The 18,861-nt window shown below is 47.8% G+C and overlaps 1 protein-coding gene across 1 annotated transcript; it reads right to left on the bottom strand.

Moving 5' to 3' along the window:
- Positions 1 to 129: 129 nt before the first annotated feature.
- DDI2 (DNA damage inducible 1 homolog 2) lies at positions 130 to 18,041 on the bottom strand. Its single transcript, XM_059829827.1, has 9 exons — positions 17,904 to 18,041; positions 13,227 to 13,356; positions 11,992 to 12,222; positions 9,447 to 9,573; positions 7,230 to 7,357; positions 6,502 to 6,630; positions 5,204 to 5,307; positions 4,598 to 4,787; positions 130 to 146 (listed from the first exon to the last, which is right to left on the bottom strand). The coding sequence occupies exons 1-9, from the start codon at positions 18,039 to 18,041 to the stop codon at positions 130 to 132; spliced, it is 1,194 nt and encodes a 397-aa protein (XP_059685810.1).
- Positions 18,042 to 18,861: the final 820 nt, after the last annotated feature.

Raw genomic sequence — 18,861 nt, 5'->3', positions numbered from 1 at the left:
GAAAGAAAGAAGTAGTTAGGGCACATGAGAACCATCATTTTCACTGTAGCAGCGAAAACTTACAAACCAATGGCTATAAATACCTGGTCTGTGGCCCACTCCAGCTGCAGTAAACACACACTACATGCATCAAGGCTTCTGACGTTCTGTTTGGATTAGGAAACAAACACACCAAACTTGTGTTAGCATTCAGAGCACACCACATGCATGGTTATAGTCCTGCGACCTCGCAGCTTCCCTCCCGACTGTCCATTAAGACAGCATACGAGCAGCAGGAGCTCCTCACGTTTGCTGCCTTCCAGAAGGAGTTCTGCCTGGGAAATTCGTTACGTCAAGTCAAAAATAACTCTGCTGGAGAACAATTTTAAAGGCTGTTCTGTACTATCTACGCTGCAGAGTGGTCCGTGGGTGATACTACTAAAACACATGCAGCATAAGGCACGTGTCTAGCACTGTACTAGTTTGTTCTCCGTACAGCTGAAGATATTCAGGAGCCATGTTGCAGGGAAATGAGAATTAAGAGGGCATCACAATTCTTGGACTGTGCTCCCAGCAGCTATTGCCTTGCGATGGCTAGCGGCATCACACGGAGGAGAAGGCGAGCAAACATCAGCTTGCTGCAAAAGGGAAGCGTAAAGATCCTAGGGTGAAAGGCAGAAATCCCCAAAAGGAACTGTTGCCCAAGGCCAGGAAGAGCAAAGCAAAGGAAGAGACAGCCAGAAGTAAAACCCAGCTCACTGTTTCCTTCTCCACGTGGAGAACGGATGAATTGCAGATCTCCGTCAGTAGCACCAAACACTGGGTCTCATTATCAGGAGAGATTAAATAAGTGAACTTATCTTGCTAATAGTCTGATCTTGCTAACATATCAGCTCTCATGCTCTCATTAAATCACAAACATGACCTTTGCTGTAAGAGCGCCTGTTCTTCCATTAAAGCCCCACTCTGTCCAGTGTCAGATATCCAAACGCCGACCCAGATTTTGTGCTGCGTGATTTGTTGCATTAGTTCCCTTTCCCTTCCCAAAAGCCTCCAAACTCAGTGGTTTTAAACACAGACCACTGTTTTACCTTCAGTCTTTCTCTTTTTACAGATACCCAGGTGTACTAGGGGACAGCTAAGCATGCTCACATGTACAGCCAGGATTTCCTTTTAAGTTCCACACCACGGAAGAAATCTGCCTTTTTCACCTCAGCTACTTGTTTCTTTTATTTTACATTAAATAAAAATGGTGCGCTACATGCTGCGATACCGCACCTCTGATCAATACACTTTGGTATAAAATACAGCAGCCGTTGCACAGAGCGATCCCTTCCGTTGGCGGCACATCTGGTCTTAATGCAGCTACAACAACTTGGCGACACTGGAGTATTAAAAAGCCAGAATTATCTTGCAGATTTTCAGACTGCTCGTCTTTCGTAAGGGTGGCAAAGAGGCTTGTGACACAGGATACGGATGAAAACCGGAGGGATCTTTTTCTGTTTCTACATGGTAGGATTACGTTCACGGTCTCTGCTCCCAAGCCAATCCTTTAGAGAGGAAGCAGAACTGTCTTTTGACTCAGTGGATCGGTAATAAGGGCCTGATCAGTGAAACACATCAGGGATTTGCAGTCATTTAGACAGCAGAAGTAGCTGGTATTCTGCCAAACACTCCCCAGCGTCATCCTTCCAAGACCCACTGTCATCCTCCTCCTGGGGTATCTACAGGAGCTGAATTCTAGCCCCATCAAGGATATCGATCCAGCTAACACCCGGAACAAACTCTTCTGCACAAAGTGCACCATCAGGGATAAATTCCCCTCTATATTAGAAAAAGCCTGAGTTGCATATGTGGTAGCAGTGCCTTTCTTGTATCGAGGCTGTCTGGATGAAAAGCTGTATATGGGGTAAGCTACCTGAATATACTCCCTCCTAAAGCAACTGTAGTTTTGCTGCCAGTTTTGTAAATCCTCCGTAAGCACAGAATTGTTACCAATGGTGGTGATGGGGAAAACACAGCATATTGGCACAAAAGAGCAAGCTCGCAGGCATAAACGAAGCAGAGGTGGAGGATCTAGATTACAGTAAAACATACCAGGACTCCACTACCACCTCAGCTGCCTTGCTGTAGGTGTTGAAACACCAGCAAGTCAGCTGACAGAAATCATGAGGCTTGCTAAAGTGGGCTTCAGGGGATTAAATAAAGCTCAAGAATAATCCAGGTGCATTCAAAATGAGAACTTTAATAGCCTACAGATGTACGCAGTGATTTCTGTTGTACCTTCTACCAGAAGGAAGCAAAAATTCAAGCTGTTATGAAAGAACACAGGCCTTGCGAGGAGCTGAGCTTCCTTGGTCCTGCATTATGTTCTCTCCCTCTCCAGTCTCCTGTTCTTTCACTTGGTTTTCCTGGTACCATCTAGCAGCAGCTAATAGTTTTGGAAGAGAGGAAGAGGGTATACATTAATATTCTGACATCTTAGGATACAGCCTGTGAACCAGAGGCTTGTAATATGTCTAAGACTTGCACACAGTCAATCTAAACAAGACCTACCTTAGTTTTGTGCACGGGTGTTCTACAAGAATTCAGTGAATACACAAAATGGATTTCCTATTCTCATAAATCTTTTACATTCCTCTAGGGCTCAGCATCAATGGAAAACAGTTGACTGCTGATCAGTCTGAACAAAGCCATGTGGTCTCTAGAACTGTATTGGTACATAAGCAGCTTTGATTTAAGTCATTTTAGGCACTTTCCATTTTAAAGGACTCAACTAAAATACTTTTATTGTAAAGACTCATAGATTTTGGGCCAAGGTTTGCCTTTTATTTGACCCTTTCAGCAGAGAACTAAGTCCAACCAACTATGATGTCTGCACAGTCTCATCCAAAATGGAGAGATACTGCAAAAACCAACCCAGGCTTCATCAGGCTCAAAGTTTTAACAGGAGAAGGACTAATATTTACATCTGCACATTTTCTCTGCCAGGTTATGTGAAGACACATGAGCCCAAGCTACCGAGTCTGACCTTTAGTTATGTCAAAACCTGACAGAGGCAAGGTCAAATCTGGTCAAATCTATGTTTGTGTTTCTCTCTACCTGCTGCAACTTAAGTCAATAAGCATTCAAATTTGGCTTTAAAAGTCAAACATGTAAACCGTTTCTTGCTGATGCATTAAAGCCAGGCCTTCCTCTCGAGGTTTTTACATCTGTGGAAAACTTATATTCTTAGAATGGAAGAAAATTGGTCAAAGGGACCAGTAAGTGCAGTCCCGTGCTCCCCTTAATGTAAACAACTTCGTTATTTGCAAGAAAGTCACTGCTTACTCTTTGGACTATCAAGCAGCAATTGGGAAGTGTTAAAGAAAAACTTCAGCACATTACAACTGGTTATATATATATATATATGGTTAAATCTGGTTATCGCACTTCAATTTTAAATATGGGCATGCTAGAGTCTTAAAAAATTAGCAATAAAAATGTTGAAGAAATCAACTTTATTAGCTTAAACATGACCCAGCGAAGAGTTTTGCATGTGTGTGGGAAGCAGAATATTACTGCATGCTTTCAGAGGAAAACTTAGTAGTAAAACTCAAAAGTCTCTATAAAACACTTGCATATAAAATGTTATCTTTAAAAGTTTTGGAAAAGGCCTATGGAATACACTTTGCGAGGTATTCACAGCTTCACTGTAATAGTGGGGAAGAAAATAATGAAGCTTTCCTTTAGTCAAAAGCATATGCTGAAGTTAAGGGAGGAATTAAACAGAAAATCAGAGTTTCAGACAGCTTGGCTTATAGCTCAGCGTTGAGCTATTTTGGCATCTCCACTTAACTAAATTTTGCAGCTACCAAAATCTTCCATAGCCCAGTCAGCTGCATTTGTGCAGCTTATGGATTCTAGAGGCACAGGGAACAAAACTATGGGGAGGGTGAAAATTCTCTTTGCAGACCACATTTAAGGCTCATGATATACATTAGAATGTGAATTCAGCTGCTGCTTTTCAAATTTGGAGCAACGGCAATCTTCAGGAAGAGAAGCAATTCACCTTCCAAGGGCACAAGCACCATTCTAAGGAAAAAATGCTGAAATAGTACTATTTCTAAAAATTGTCATGAACTTTTATCCAGAGATTTGTACTTACTGCTACAGCTCCTCTATTTTTATATGCTGCAGCTATTAAGAACAGGATTTGCGGAAGCCCCCACAAAGCTGTCCTTACACGAGGCTGCTAAAATATCACACAACTGAACCGTGTCCCTGACTAGGCACTACAACTCGACTCAGGTGAACGAGTGCCAGACAGCCATTTATCTCCACACCTTCGAAGCCCAAGAAACCAGAGCGGGTAGGAAATTGCAAGGAGAGCACAAATTAAACAGCAAGCGCCCCCAAATGCCTTCATGCAGACGCATTTTGGTGTACAGAAAGGAAGAGAGAAGTGCGGTTAGAGGCTGCAAGCAAGAATAAAGCCCCTTCCTCTCCACCATTTACTTGCTGATGCTGCATTAGACTGTATCTCCTAGGAGCTGAGAAGGAGGACTGCTGACAGACATCCTCATACACAGCCAGAAAACTATGCAGATTAATATCTCAACTGGGCTCCTCCTGGTACCTGCTTCCTCTACGGACTTCTGTATTGCTTCTGCTAGTTCCTGGTCTGCAATCTCCTCCGGCCGCACATCTTCCCGCCCGGCCCCGTAAGCCAGTCGGGCACACTCTGGGAGCTCGCCCTCCGGGAGGAAAGTGGTCTGCGAGCCAGTCGTGCCGATCACTAGTACATTCTTCTTGAGATCAATCGAACACTGTGAAAGAGCAGCAAGACGTCAGGGGCCTGCCTAAGAGCCAGTCAATTCCCGGAGAAGAAGGAGAAACAAGGTTAAACAATCCATTTCCAGTGGGAACAGCTCATAGCAGCTAAGCAAAGCGGGCCAAGAGCACCAGCTATAAGCAAAGGGCTCCGTATGACTTGATTTGTAATAAGTCATTCAGTTGGAAAGCTCTCAGCATCTTTGATGAGAGCAAGAAACTTCAGGGAGCAGCCAGACTCCTAGCTACAGCTATCCATGATGTATGTAGTGTACGTACTTCTTTCATAACTAGCTGGAAGATAATCCGCTATCAACTCTCCCCAGAAAAATCTTATTAAATTCACAGGCATGGCATTTATGTTGCACTTCGCACTTAACTTGGAAGAGCCAGTAACTGTTTCAAAAGATACCTGATGCCTCTTCAGCATATCCAGTCCTAGAAGCATGTCCATGGGCTGCTCTTCAAGGATTGAGAAGGAGCATGCCAGGAAATCCCCTTCAATCTGGACCTGAGCTGAAACGCAAGGGAGAGAAGTTACCACTCGCAACGCTACAGCACAACAAATCTACTTTCTGCTCTTCCACATCCTCGGAAAGGTCTGCACAAACCTGCTGGGTAAATCTGAAACCCGAGCTCTGACGTACCGATTTGGTCACAGAAATTCTAGCCTTGTGCAAGCCCCAGGGACTATTAGGCCTGCTTCGGTCTCAGGTAGTTAATTATTTTAAAAGCTGACCTGCTCTACAGCCTACTTAAGTACTTAACTGCTTATCTAACCCTCCAAGCTAGAGGAGCTGCGTACAGCTCATTAGAGCACAAGCCTAAGAAGAAACAACAGTGAAAAGAATTGATTTTTCAGACAACAAGAACAATCTTCTCTCATCCAGAAAACCTGCACAAGAGCACAGATAGCCTTCTCTTCCCAAAGGAATACGAAACACTCCACTGTACTGGAACCCTTCCTAAGTAACTTATACTGCCCAAGAGTCCCACCCCAAACAGGAAAGATCCTGCTATTTCACTTTAGCCTTGTTTTTTGCACCCAGAGTGAACACATCCTCTGAGCTGAGGACTCCCTCACCTAAAAGTGTTAAGGTAATTCCATTAAAAACCCCATTAAATGAGACAGAAGCCACACTACTGTGCCCGAGACAAACAAACATATTGTATATGCACTTTCATTTTACTCTGCAGGAGCTTCTAACAATTATAGCATTAAACCAGATACTCCTCGGAGCCAAGATTGCGGGAAATGCAGTCAAACTGAGCACAAGCCTTATAAGGAACGGTTGAGAGCTGGGGTGGTTTAGCTTGGAGGAGACTCAGGGGAGACCTTATCGCTCTCTACAACTACCTGAAAGGGGGTTGTAGAGAGGTGGGTGCTGGTCTCCCATGTAACTAGCAATAGAACGAGAGGAAATGGCCGCAAGTTGCGCCAGGGGAGGTTTAGACTGGATATTAGGAAAAAATTCTTCACTGAAAGGGTTGTCAGACACTGGAACGGACTGCCCAGGGAGGTGGTGGAGTCACCATCCCTGGAGGTTTTTAAAAGACATGTGGATGAGGCACTTCGGGACATGGTTTAGTGGTGGACTTAGCAGGGTTAGGTTGACAGTTGGACTTGATGTCTTAAAGGTCTTTTCCAACCTGAACGATTCTGTGATTCTATGATTCTAAAGCTGCCCCAAGAAGAATGCCGGTACTTACCTAAGTGCACTCTGCCAATTATTTTCTGCGTCCCTACACCTTTAGCAATGCCAGCCCATCGCCGATCTACCAGCCTCATTATGTTGCACCTTTCAGCACAAGCTTGGCTCATGATGGTCATCTGGGCACCTACCAGCAACAGCATTGGTGTTAAATCCTGACAGCTCATCACAAATTAAAATTCTTTCCTGGAAGGGCTTAAGATCTTGCACTCAGCAGCCGGGAAACCACACTGCCTGCATCAGCAACTGCATTAGGGCATAAAGGGTTCCTGTGAATCCCACTGCACTGAATTGACTGTATACAGACAGATCAGTGCTGACAGTAAAGTACGTATTACTGTAGAGCTGGAATAAGCCCAAGTACTTCCCCTTTAAGGCTGCAGATGGGAAGCACAGCATTAAAGGCATGCAAAATCCCCCCATCTGTAAAATGAGATAAGACACACATGTGGCAGTGACCTTTCTGGCATGGGAGCCCCAGAAATTCTCACAGGAGCCTTGATATGGGGCGTTCAAGCACTCATGCGTGCTGCTTCTCGCAACAATTTGCTCTGCTCGCCTTAAACAATGCCCAGGCTGCTCTCAGGTTTTAATTAGGTGCTTCAGAATCTTGTAATGCAGTGCTTTATTACGGAATTTTGGGGCAAAACTTCTGGAATGTTTACTGTCTCCCTCAGTGAGGGAAAGGAGAGTGCGGAAAAAGAGATGAAAATGGGAGCAATTCACCTGAGTCAACAAAGGCTTTCACTGGATGTCCATTGACTTTGCAGTTAATATACAGCATCACCACCTGCCCAAAACTCTCAGGGGCCTCTTCCATTGCTATCGTCATATTTTCTTCAATGTTTTGTTGCCTGAATTTAATGGAGAAGAGAGAGAAAAATCAGACCTTCCATCAGCCAGACCTTATAAGCATCCCTCCGATTTACAAGCAGATCTGGTAATCCCACCCGCTACATCTCACCTTACAAACAGCATGTTTAAACCACAACAAAGACTGCTGCGTTAGCTAAACATAGACTTCTTAGCAAGGGGATTGCTAATAATGATCTTGGCTTAATCCAGAGACACCAAGTCGCTCCCCAGCAGCCATGAAGACTGCTCCTTCCAACACCTTGCCTAACTCATGTGACAGCACCTGATGCCCTCTGTTTGCAACAGAGTTAACCTGAAGAACCTGTGAGAGAAAAACCTGCGTATTTGTCACTCTAAAATAAAGTGCTGAGGGCACACGATGATGTTGCCAGTAGCTACAATGCTGGAATCCCACACAGCAGCTGAACATTAAAATCCTCCAGCGTTTCGCTGGTATCTTTCCTTTTCCAGGCATAGGAAGGGAGGGAGGTGAGCAAAACCGCAGCGAGAACACCACCACGAGCACAAGCCCTCGCTGCAAATTCAAGCCTACAGAAGAAACGCTCCTCAAGAAGCCCATCACAGCCCCTACAGTAATCTTGGAAGTGAGGGGTATCCGTAGCGACTGCATCTGAAATAGCTTTATCTACCAAAAAGGGAAAAGGGCTTCCAATTGTGATGCCATTTCCTTTTTCCTCCTCAGTAGCGGAAGGAGAAAAACCCCAAGCTCCTCTTTTACCCATCTTCTGTACTGTGCCAGCCTTCCCCTACAATGAGATGGGTAGACGTGGTTTCTTGGTGGGGAAGGAAAACATCTAACGGCATCCAAGACCTGGCTTGCCTGGGAGCTAAAGTACCCTATTGCCAGTCTGTCCCGCTTCATACACTCTCGAAACAAAGAGCCACACATTGTCCTGTCTTTTATTATTTAACCTTAAATCAGATATACAGTGGTTAATCTTCAGTTTGTTTTCTTGTCAAATCCATTTTTTCTGTTTTCTCTGTGTTTGACACTCTCCACTTGAAGGATAGAGGTGTGTCTCAAAAAATACGATGCTTGCAACAGCTTCCAGTCCATCTTGGGCAGAGCGCATCTATTTAAGCATGGAGTTCAGAGAAACTAAACGGAGACTGCTAGATGCCCAAACTGTTCCCTAACAGCTGCACAGCCTTGGGCACATCACCTTTATCTGCCCCCTCATCTATGGAAGAAGGAAAGCGTTCCTGTGCCTCCAAGCAATGTTTTGCTACCTAGAAAAGTGTATTTTTCTGCATTGCTAAGCTAAGCATTTATCCTGCACCAACACCTTGTCAGTTGTAACGCAAGAATGACCCTTATGACAAATGAATTTTGCTTATGACCAACTGTGAGCCTGTATCACAAAAACATTTCTTTATTGGGGGGGGGGGGGAAAATCAGTCATGCTCTGACTCAAGGATTTATCACTCAATTTAAGAAATCAAGCCTCAGCCCAATGCAATTACGTTTGGAAGACAGCAAGAGGGAGCGAGCACTGATGAGCAGAACATATTTCTACAGAACATCTCTTCTGACAGCAGTGATGTTCAGAGTCTGGAATCAGCCAGAGAGACAAAACAATCAGCAGTACACAAAACCAAATCTTGAAGGCAGCTGGGAGAAATGATGCCACATTGCTATGTTGCTGTGCAGAGAGCTCAGCTTAGAGACTAACACAGGCCCAGCTCTCCAGTTTAAAACATGCCCGAGGCACCAAAGTGCCACCTCTCAAGAGGACCTCAGCTAAGTGCTTTCCACAACTGCCCTTGTTTCAGAGTGGACCAGCTTAGACAGCTCTGGGACATCACACACACGGACAGTGGTGCTGCCACCTCATGATCTGGGCTCAGCTGGATGCATCTAAAGGATGGGGTGTGCCTACACGTCCCCAATTCCCAACCTTCCCATGTGCAAAGGTGGCTCAGAGCATTGCCCTGCAGGCATCTTAAGGCAGGATCTAAGCACTCTCCTTGCGTCCCCCACAGAAAAAGCACCATGGATGGAAGTACCCGGCGGAAAAAAGCGCCGTGAAGACCCTCCAAAGCCTGCAGGCGACTTTGGTTTGCTACCTTATGTCTTCTTCTATCTTGGCCTGTGCCTCGAGATCAAAAGGGTCAGCTGAATAGAGTCGGATCCTCTCCTGCTCCCGCCGGGCTCGGTCCTGCTGTTGCTCCAGCAACACCCTGGTGAATTTCTCTGCAGTAACAAGGAGAGAGAGAAATGCTTTTTACTGGAAATTACTCTTACAAATCAAGTTCTGGCACAGCAAACTCTTCTTTTTATGCCAGCATGCACTCAGGGGTAGACTCCGCAGCGCAGGCACAAAAGGCTTCAGATGAAGGCAGCACGGATGGACCTCAAAGGATCGGTGGCAAACTTGGGAACCCGCTGAGATGAAAAGCAACTGGGCAGAGCTCCTTCTCCTTGTGCCTGCTACCCAAACTCAGCGCAATCAAACTCAATTTCCTTGCACATACATTTTTATACAGAAGAAAAATGGAAAAAAACATGAAGACAACAATATTTAAAACAAAGAGCTGCCATTAAAACAGGAATTCATTCTTCTATTGCAGCAAGAATTGCCTACACAATATTAAAAAAAAAACCAACAGCTGCAAAACCAGCAGATAAATGAGACCCGAAGCAGAAATCAGGGCTACAGAACTTGCACAATTCAAGTGAGAAGCTTGAGTGCACGTGCATTTTGAAAAAGCTTCAGACAGAGATAGAAGCGAGATTTCATAGCTCTCGGTAAGATGGCCCATCTACAAGAACAGCTCGCAAAATCTATCACGTTTTACACTCAGCAATCCCCGGTGAAATAAGTCTGTAGATCCAGCAAAGACCAAACACAAAATTGTAAGACATAAAAAGGCTAACAACAAAACTTACTTTAAACCCAAGCCACATAGGCGAACACATTATAATCCCTAAAGCTGAATGCCTACCACCAAAACCAAGAGGTCCTAGGCAGGACACCTGCTTCACAAACTCTAGCCGCACATTTTAAGGACACAGATTTTAAAACCCCACTTTTTGGATGGCCCCTGGCTATTTTTTTACTACTTGGATGTGATCACGTATGTTCCCAAAAGGACTTGGCAATAAATTAAGTTCTGTAAACACAGAAGGTTGTAGGTTTGCTTCCAGAAATGCAACTCCTATGAAGAAGTTCTCTGGCTCAAAGGCTGTTATATGTTCAGGAAGGCATTTGGTATGTTTTCTTGTTTGTTGGTTTGGGTTTTTTTTTTTTTTTTTTTTTTTTAAATTAGGCTTCTGTATAGCAGGTGCCTTCTAAAGCGCTTGTGGTGCATCCAGCGCAGGCCCACGGCACATATCTATGTGTATATTTGGGCATCAGAGCCAGAGCTGAACTGGATCTGTGCCCAAATACTGATAGTAGCAGTACAGAATGATGAGAGCATAACCAGATCAAACCCCACTTCCTTCAGACAGCCCACTGTGGCAATTTGGGACTAAAAATGCACATCTGATTCAAAATTTAACGTGCACAACAAGACAAGACAGATCAGCAGATGAGCCAGTTCTGGGTGTCTTGGGCTTAACCTCTCGTTTTCTATGCCAAGAGCAGCACATCTGCTCAAGGTGATGGGAAAAACTCCTGTGCTACAGACACAGCGCTTGCAAGAAGTGTGAAGAAGCTTGAGAGCGCAAAGGACGCGGTTTTAACTCTGGATATGAACTAAAGTCAGAATTAAAAAATGAAATATGCTGATAATATCCATGCAAGTTCCCTTCTAGTTTCCTTTGACAGACAGAAATCGCTAGGATGTAACCTTGAAAGTGGAAAAAAGTCTCCTGCTAGAAACTCCTCCTCTTCATTCATTTCCCCAGACTCAACAGGATTTATTTCCTAACTAACGCCTTATAGAGGTTTAGAAGCATATCTTCTGATGCCCAAAACACCACTCTGTTTTCATACTGAAAGGACACTAGAGTTCAAAGCTTTCAGCACATGAAGAATGAGGGACCAACATCAGCTACTCACCTGCAGAGGAAGTGAAGGACAAGGTACTAGGCTTCAACTGTGCTCAAACTACGTGAACACTTCCAGGATTAACAGAAACTTAAACATTTATGACTATTCCTATTGGAAAAGCTCCCTAAAGACACCATTTACTTGTTCCTTCCCCCCTACCTTTCTGACATCCACTGCCATAGCAGCTAACCATTATGGACAGAGTTGGTTTTATAGTGTACTGCTCTCTGTTGAGGTCTCAATGGGCTCTGGGATGCAGCAAACGCAACACCATTACTGGAAAACGTGCATTCAGGGAGTCTTAGCATAAAAATTGGGAGCTGAGCCACTTGTGTTCACAGAAACTCAACTTATCTGTGCATCTGGTATTTCAAAGTAGGGGACAGAGGTTACTAAAGACACCAAGCAGGAGAAATATGCCCAACTTGCCAGAAATGCTCTTGTTAGAAGGAGAGGAACTCTGCCTTCAGTAGTCCCAACTGCCACCTTTTATCAGCACCATCAATGAGTCGGCAGCAAACATCCCAGCTAGTTAAAAACCTGCGGCTGCTTTTATTAGAACTGAGCTCAAACAGATTTAAAACCACCTCCTGCAGATTAAAAACCCAACTTACCGAGGTCTCCGCTGAGCAATGCCTCCGCCAAAGGCGGATTGCGCTCCTTCAGCAGGGACAGCTCATGGGGATTCGCAAGCAACATCTCCCGTAGCAGCGCCGGATTGTCCAAACCCTGAGGGAATGAAGGTGCATCAGGAGGCGACGGGCGAAGACGCTGTGCTGGTGGTTGATGCTGCTGAGTCGATGTCCCAGGAACCGCGATGCTGCTGAAGTCTATCCTCGGCAGACCTTGAGGGAAAAGAGGTCAGGTGTGTCAGCGTTTCACATTTACAATTCTGCTTGAAAAAACGCAGTGGAAGAACTGCAGGAAGGATGAGCCGCCCTTAATGCTATGGTATTAGACCCAATTCTGCGAACAGCAATTCGTGTCGGAAGCACGGCCACATACTCAGGTTACTGGGTTAGGAATGCTAGCATGTATTTATGTAACTGGTCTAGCCTTCGATCTGCCCCATTTTTTTATTCCTGAAATGCACTTACTGAATCACAAACTAGTTATTTCCAGCTTCACGAATGTGAATATCACACGGAGGGATCGCAAGGCTAAACCCAATGTCTCTAAATCACTTCTGAATCTCTCGGATTAAAAAAAACACGGGGGGGCAGGGGGGAAAGTAACATCTCTGCAGACCTGCATTGCAGGTACCAATCCTCCAGCTGAGGCAGGAGGACGAGGACCTCAAGAAACGCTCCCACGTCCTTCTCAGCCAGCGGTACCTTCTTTTCCAGTGACATTTTATGACAGGGATTAGGAATCGCTGCAGAAGACAGGACAGAGGAGCAGGGCTCCACTCAGACGTTATCTGAGGAGTCTTTCACAGGTATGCACGATTGCATATCTGGGCTTGTCAAGATGCGGCTTCTCTGGCTATTTGTCACAGTACAGATTCAGAGCGCACATCGCAACAGGCTTTTAATGTGTCTGAGCCGCACCGACCACATACCATTTATAAAAACTGCTGTTCCGAAGCAGTTACCTTCCTCGATTTCTCTGTACTTCCCCAAAAGAACAGTAAAATGGTATTCGCTTCCTTAGAATAAAAAACCCCCATTAAATAACAAGCCCGTTAGCCAATTTTAAAAGCACCCCACCTCATCCCTAGCCACCCTCTTTCCTAAATATTTCGCCTAGCAAGGTACTAAAGGAGAATGACATGAGATGGAGTCAGTGTTTGATAAACATGGAGATCTTTGGATGCTCAGAGCAAAAGTTAGCACAAAACCTTTCTCACCTGGGAAACGGATGGAGGGCCGTGGCTCTACCGTCTCTTTTTGTCGCAAAATCACCACGTCCCCGTCTTTCAAGCCATAAGAAGCCAAAGATCTGTTGTTGTCAGTTAGAGGCCGCTCCGCATAGACTATCTGTTCAGGGAGAGAGTGCAATGAAAAACACCACGCAGGACAAAGCGGACATCATCGTGCCTTTTTTAATTTTTATTTTGTTAGGAAAGCATTCCGGTAAATCCCCTGGACCCATCTCAAGCTTCAGAAGGGAAGGTGTGCAATTCTCACCACAGGCGTGGGCAGGCCCTGCCAAAGCACCTCTACCTCAGGCACGGAAAGACCTCAATAAGTAAGTGGTTGGACAACGACACAGAGTTGGTCTTACCGAAACCCGGCAGTGGTTTCTCGAAACCCAGCGTCTCAGAGAAGGGCTGGTCTCTCTTAATTAGAGGCCAAGGTTTTTACAGAAAGAAAGCCTTGCACCAGGGCTGTTTGCCACACATTTCCAAAATCCAGTCTCTGTGATTACACAAGTCACGGCCATCTTCTACAGTGTTATCTCCCCCCAAGTCAGCACCTATTGACCAAGGACCGACTGCATACGTGCAGGCAACGTCGATCAGGATTGATCCGTGGATGATCCAGTCTTAATATCTATGATCTCTGCCTTTTCCCACAACACGGTTCCCCAGAATAACCAGTTTTACAGGGACCTCAATGATTAGCTCAGTGATTTCCAGTTTACTTCAGTGATGTAAGTCTAACCAGACTCAAAGTTTCAGCACCCAAAGACACCACTCCCGAGACTGCAGTCAGTCCATGGCAGGGAATTAACTTCTTTTGACTATAAAACACAAAGTCACATCATTTTCTATTATGATAATCTGACTTAACAAGGGGTCCGCAGATTAAACACAAAAACATGTTGAGATAAAAATGAATAATCACCAGGGGAACATTTCTGTTAACATTAGGTCTGTAATACCTACAGATGTCCTAAATTACAGGGAAGCAAGAAAAATAAAATAAAGATGTGCTTTACGGGAACAAAAGTTCCCAGAAACGGTATTCTGTGCCTTCACCGGAGCGCAACGAGACTAGGCGGATTGGCTCAACAGCCTCCTACCCCGGCAGGAGTCCAAAGCAAGAAGCACCGGAGAACTCAGCCTAAACCCGTCAGGCATACGATCAAATTTCACGTTTACCACCTTGTTTAGCAAGACCCACATCTCTCTGGGTCTGGAAAAGGCGGGTTCAGCAACAACAGGTTTGCCACAGGTCAGGACTAGCAGAGCTGCGTGGGAGAAGCTTTCGCAGTCCTTGCCTGGATGGGCTACGGCTCTACCCGATGCTATCGCAAGTAGCAGATCCAAAAAAAAAAAAAATTACTACGCGTCTTAAGGTCTGGAAGACGCTACAGACTTTCACTGCTTTACTCCAGCAACTCAGAAATATTACCCAGAATCCCACTAACGCACTCTAAGCGTGGTGCCAAAGACAAGATGGAAAAAGCAAAAATAGTAAGAACCACGTACGACAGCAATCAGAGCCATCGGAATTAGAGAAACACACACAATTAGAAACAAGCACGAGCTTCCTACCTTCTCATTAACGACACACTTCACAGCCTCAGCGGTATTGCACCAGACTGGGTCCCTTCCAAAGCAAACACGGGTCCGTTTGTAAGCCCTGTTAAGGCACGCAGCCTCTACTCCGATGGTTTGCAAGACATTACTGACATAATTAAGGTTAGCTTGTGATGGGAAGAGTCCCAGCACATCCTCCCACATTACCGGACGCGTCCCGCCTGGCCTGACTTAGTAACGCCCCTGCCCGCGGAGAAAGCAAGCTTGTAATAAATCCCAGCTGCACACGCAAATCTCAAATGGCAGTTTCCCTGCGCAGACACTCTGGAAGAGACAAGTTAATCAGTTTAAGTGAGGTTTTACCTCTGTCGTATGGCTGGGATTGGATTTACGAGTGTTCAGCCTTAACACCTCAGACAATGGATTAAGCGCCCGGCACTCACTCTACATCCATTAGCAGCACGGCTTAATACGCTTTTGCCCCATTCCGCTCTGCTGTTAAAACAAACTGATGTAGTTTTGCTGCGTTTTGATTATCTGGTTTGTAGCATATTTTTCTAAGTGAGCTTGTACACCGGCCAGGTAGCGGACACGGGCTCTTCTGGAGGTGACCTGGGCAGGGCTGCAGGCACCGACACCGCACAATGGTTGGATTTTGCACGATGCCGTAGGGTAGAACCTCCTTATGGGATAAGGAACCCCAATCAAGAGTGCTAGATACCACCAGCGACCATAAATCAATCCAAACTCAGAACCCGTTAAGTCTTCCTGTGCGCGGCCACGCACAGCCGAGGACAGGAGATGCACAGCGCGTAAAGAAAGCGAAACGAAGGAAATAACGGTGCTGCCAGAAAAACGTGGTTCTACCGAGAGCCTCCCCGTCCCCTCTCCAGAAAAGCCGCTGCCTCGACGTGAGGAGGAAACCGCAGGGAGACGAATTATTTCCCCTCTCCTCACCCAGCTCCTCTTATCACCACAGCCTGACAGCAGCTGTCCCCGTTATCTCATGCCGTGACTGCAGCCATCCTTCGGAAACCTCGCAGCCCCCTGCACACCTCCGCCCCAAGCTGCGGCACCCGGAATTAATTTCACAAAACAGCAGAGAATAAGACTGGGATTAAGCTTCCTCCACACACAGCTGTGGTTTACTCCGCCCCGTGCAACCCTCACTATTAAATTCACCCTCTCTTTCGTGCCAACGTGACACCTTTAATGCAATGTGTGCCTTGGTTATGGAAAAATAGCAGTAAAGAACGGCAGCAAACCACCCAGTTTGGTAAATGTAATTCTGCCTGTTTGTGGAGGGTGGTTTGAGCCCGCAAAATCCTTCTACACAACCAGCTGCTTCACTGGTAACTTCTATTTTTATATCTTTCTCCCCACTGAAGGTCCTCAAAACACTTCACAAACACTGGGCAGAAACAGCAGAGAAAGGAACAATAAATATGTGGCTAGAAAACATTAAAATAAAAGAAGCACGATGATGCGTAAATGGCAGATGGGTGAGCAGAAGGGAAGCAGAGGTGGCTACAAAACGCACAGCGCTGATCCCTGTTACCTGCGACCGACAAAATCACAAAACTCCACAGCGGTTTAATTGCAAAAGAAGGGAACTCCAGGCAAAACACAAACAGAAAAGTCCGTGACCCCTCTTTATCCTAAAACAGGCCCAGAGCTGGTGGGTCGCCCTGACGCAAGGGGGACAAAGCTGACGAGGAGTTTACGCTCCACGCGCCTGGAGATATCGAAGCCACTGAGCGCTCGCAGAGTCCCTCATGTAGAGGTTGTCCCCGTTACCGGCCACGAATTTGGGTGCCTCGCTGGTGGCTGCGACACAGACACGGGGGGGTTTGCCCGAGGGTAGCAGATGGGAACCTTTATACCAGGTGGCTTCTCGCTTTCTACCAAAAATCAAGAGTTTTTCCCCTAAAGGAAAATCCACCTCACCTTGATTTTCTGGCCCTGTTTTGGAGACCGCTTCCCTCTGAAAACCAACCTCTCATCCCAAAATAAAAGGCTCGCCGAAGGCAGAGCTAAAGCGGAACGCCGTGGGTGAAGCGTCGGGAACCCGCTCGGCGAGGGAACACGTCCACCTCAAGGGCTGCCGGTTCGGCAGCTTTTCCATCACTGACTAATATTCGCTCGACTGGAAAAATACTTTATTAATTTAGACTCGGAAAAGGCTCGGGAAGCAAAAGCCATCGCCGCAAAACTCCGCAAACTCTGCCAGGCGTGGCCGGCGCCCCGAGAAAAGGAGCTGACGTCGCCCCGTCCAGCAACGCGTCGTCCCGCTGATAAACGGGTCGAAACTGCAAAAAACCAAGCGGGACTAAACCCAAAAGAGCGAGTAAAGCCCAGACGGACGGACAGAGGAACAAGAGCCGCCCCCACACCACAGCCTGCCTCGTGTTTTGGCACGCTCGTGACAAGCGAGCCCCGAATTTGGGCCGGAGGGGGATCTTCGCTGGGGGAAAACAGGTGGACGCGCCCTTCCCGCACCTCTAAGAAAAAAAGAGGGGAAAAACCTCAATCTGCCCTTTCCGCCCCAGGTGGAATTTGATAGAAATAAGCTCTTTCCTGAACATTACAGCCTCGTTCGTCGGGGTCTGAGGAGACCACGGGCCAGCACCTTCCCCGCTCTCTGAGCCCTCTCGCTCCAAATTCTTCCTCAGTCAAATCCCAAATTCCTCTGAAAACTCAACAAAAAAACCCATTTTTTTTCTCCTTTTCAGCTCCACCGCGGGAGGAGACCGAGCCTTTCCCGGAGGGACCCCTGTAAGACATCGAGTCATCGGGGACCCGGAGCCCTCTCCCGAGGGGAAGAGGAGGATTTGGGGGGAAAAAGGACGCGTTTCTCCCCAAAACCGAAAGGTCGGCGCGGGGAAGGACCCCCCCCCACACACACATAACCCCCAAACTCCGGGATCCGGCGGGGCGGAGGCCCCGGGGGCTCAAGGGGGGACACAGACCCTGCGGGGAGGGGGGAACGATGCAGCCGTTCCCAGCCCGGGGGACCCCAACCCCGGGGGTGTGTGGGGGGGTAACGACCGGGCCCTCCGCCGGTCCTCAGCGGGGGCCCGTCGGCGGGCAGGGCCTGACCTGGCTCTCGGCCGCCGGGATACCGGACTCCAGCTCGCAGAGAGCCCGGAAGTTTTGCAGTTCGAAGTCGGCGTCCACCTGGAGGGAGAAGGTGAGCTCGCTGCGGTCGCGGCGCAGGCAGAACACGGTGAGCAGCATGGCCGACCCGCCGCCTCCGCCACCGGCCCCGCCGCCGCCAAGTGCCGCCGCCGTCAAGCGCCGCCGTCGCAAAGCGCCCGCCCCGCCGGGTCAGGGGCCGGCCGTCAATCAGGGGCGCTCGACCAATCAGAGGGCGCCTGGCGGGAGGGGGGCGCCCCCCTCTCCCTGCGGCGGGGAGGTCCCTGCGCCCCTGGGGGGGGTCCCTGCGCCCCTGGGGGGGTCCCTGCGCCCCTGGGGGGGGGTCCCTGCGCCCCAAGCGCTGCCCCCGCAGTCCCCCTCCCCTTATTCAGCCCCTGTATTCATCAGCACCTCTGACCTCGCAGCCCTCCAGGCAGGGACGGAGGAAACCCCCAGTGCCGTCTCCCCCTCTTGCACCCCAAACCAGCCCCAGAGCACCCCAAAAGCCGCCCGCTCCACCCCTCACCTCTGCCACTCCTTCGGCTCCTCCGCTTCACCCCATTTGTGTTTTTTTTGAGATCGCATCTTTTGCCTGCTTTTTCCTCCCCAGATCCCTCAGTGTGCATTTTGGGGTGCTCCAAGGCCCTCGGTGAGCCCTTAGTGGTGACCCTGCACCCACCCGATTGCTTTTTGGGGTGCCCCGTACTCCTTGGCGTGCCTCCAGGGACACGCGGTGTGCTTTTGGGGGTGCCCCAAGCCCCTCCGCGTGCCCCAGACTCCCCCCTTTTGCCTCTCGGCGTGCTCCCGCCTCGGCGCCGTCCGACTGTTCCCTCGCAGCCCACCCCGCGGAACACCCCGAGCTGGCGAGGGTGAGGGGGGGACGCGTCCCTCAAGCGCCACCCACAAGTCCGGGGACACAGCT

The sequence above is a fragment of the Gavia stellata genome, chromosome 27 (genome assembly GCF_030936135.1).
Source record: "Gavia stellata isolate bGavSte3 chromosome 27, bGavSte3.hap2, whole genome shotgun sequence".
Taxonomy (NCBI): domain Eukaryota; kingdom Metazoa; phylum Chordata; class Aves; order Gaviiformes; family Gaviidae; genus Gavia; species Gavia stellata.
Note: the sequence above shows the minus strand (reverse complement) of the source record. Positions and strands in the feature narration are given on the sequence as shown.

Bases quoted from the DNA above. Each gene is read 5' to 3' on its own strand.
- DDI2 (XM_059829827.1), bottom strand. From the start codon at position 18,041: ATGCTGCTCACCGTGTTCTGCCTGCGCCGCGACCGCAGCGAGCTCACC. The intron at 9,574-11,991 runs GTAAGTTGGGTT...TTGTTACTGCAG, and splicing joins ATTGCTCAGCGGAGACCTCG to AGAAATTCACCAGGGTGTTG. The intron at 6,631-7,229 runs GTGAATTGCTCC...TGTTGCTGGTAG, and splicing joins GAAAGCCTTTGTTGACTCAG to GTGCCCAGATGACCATCATG.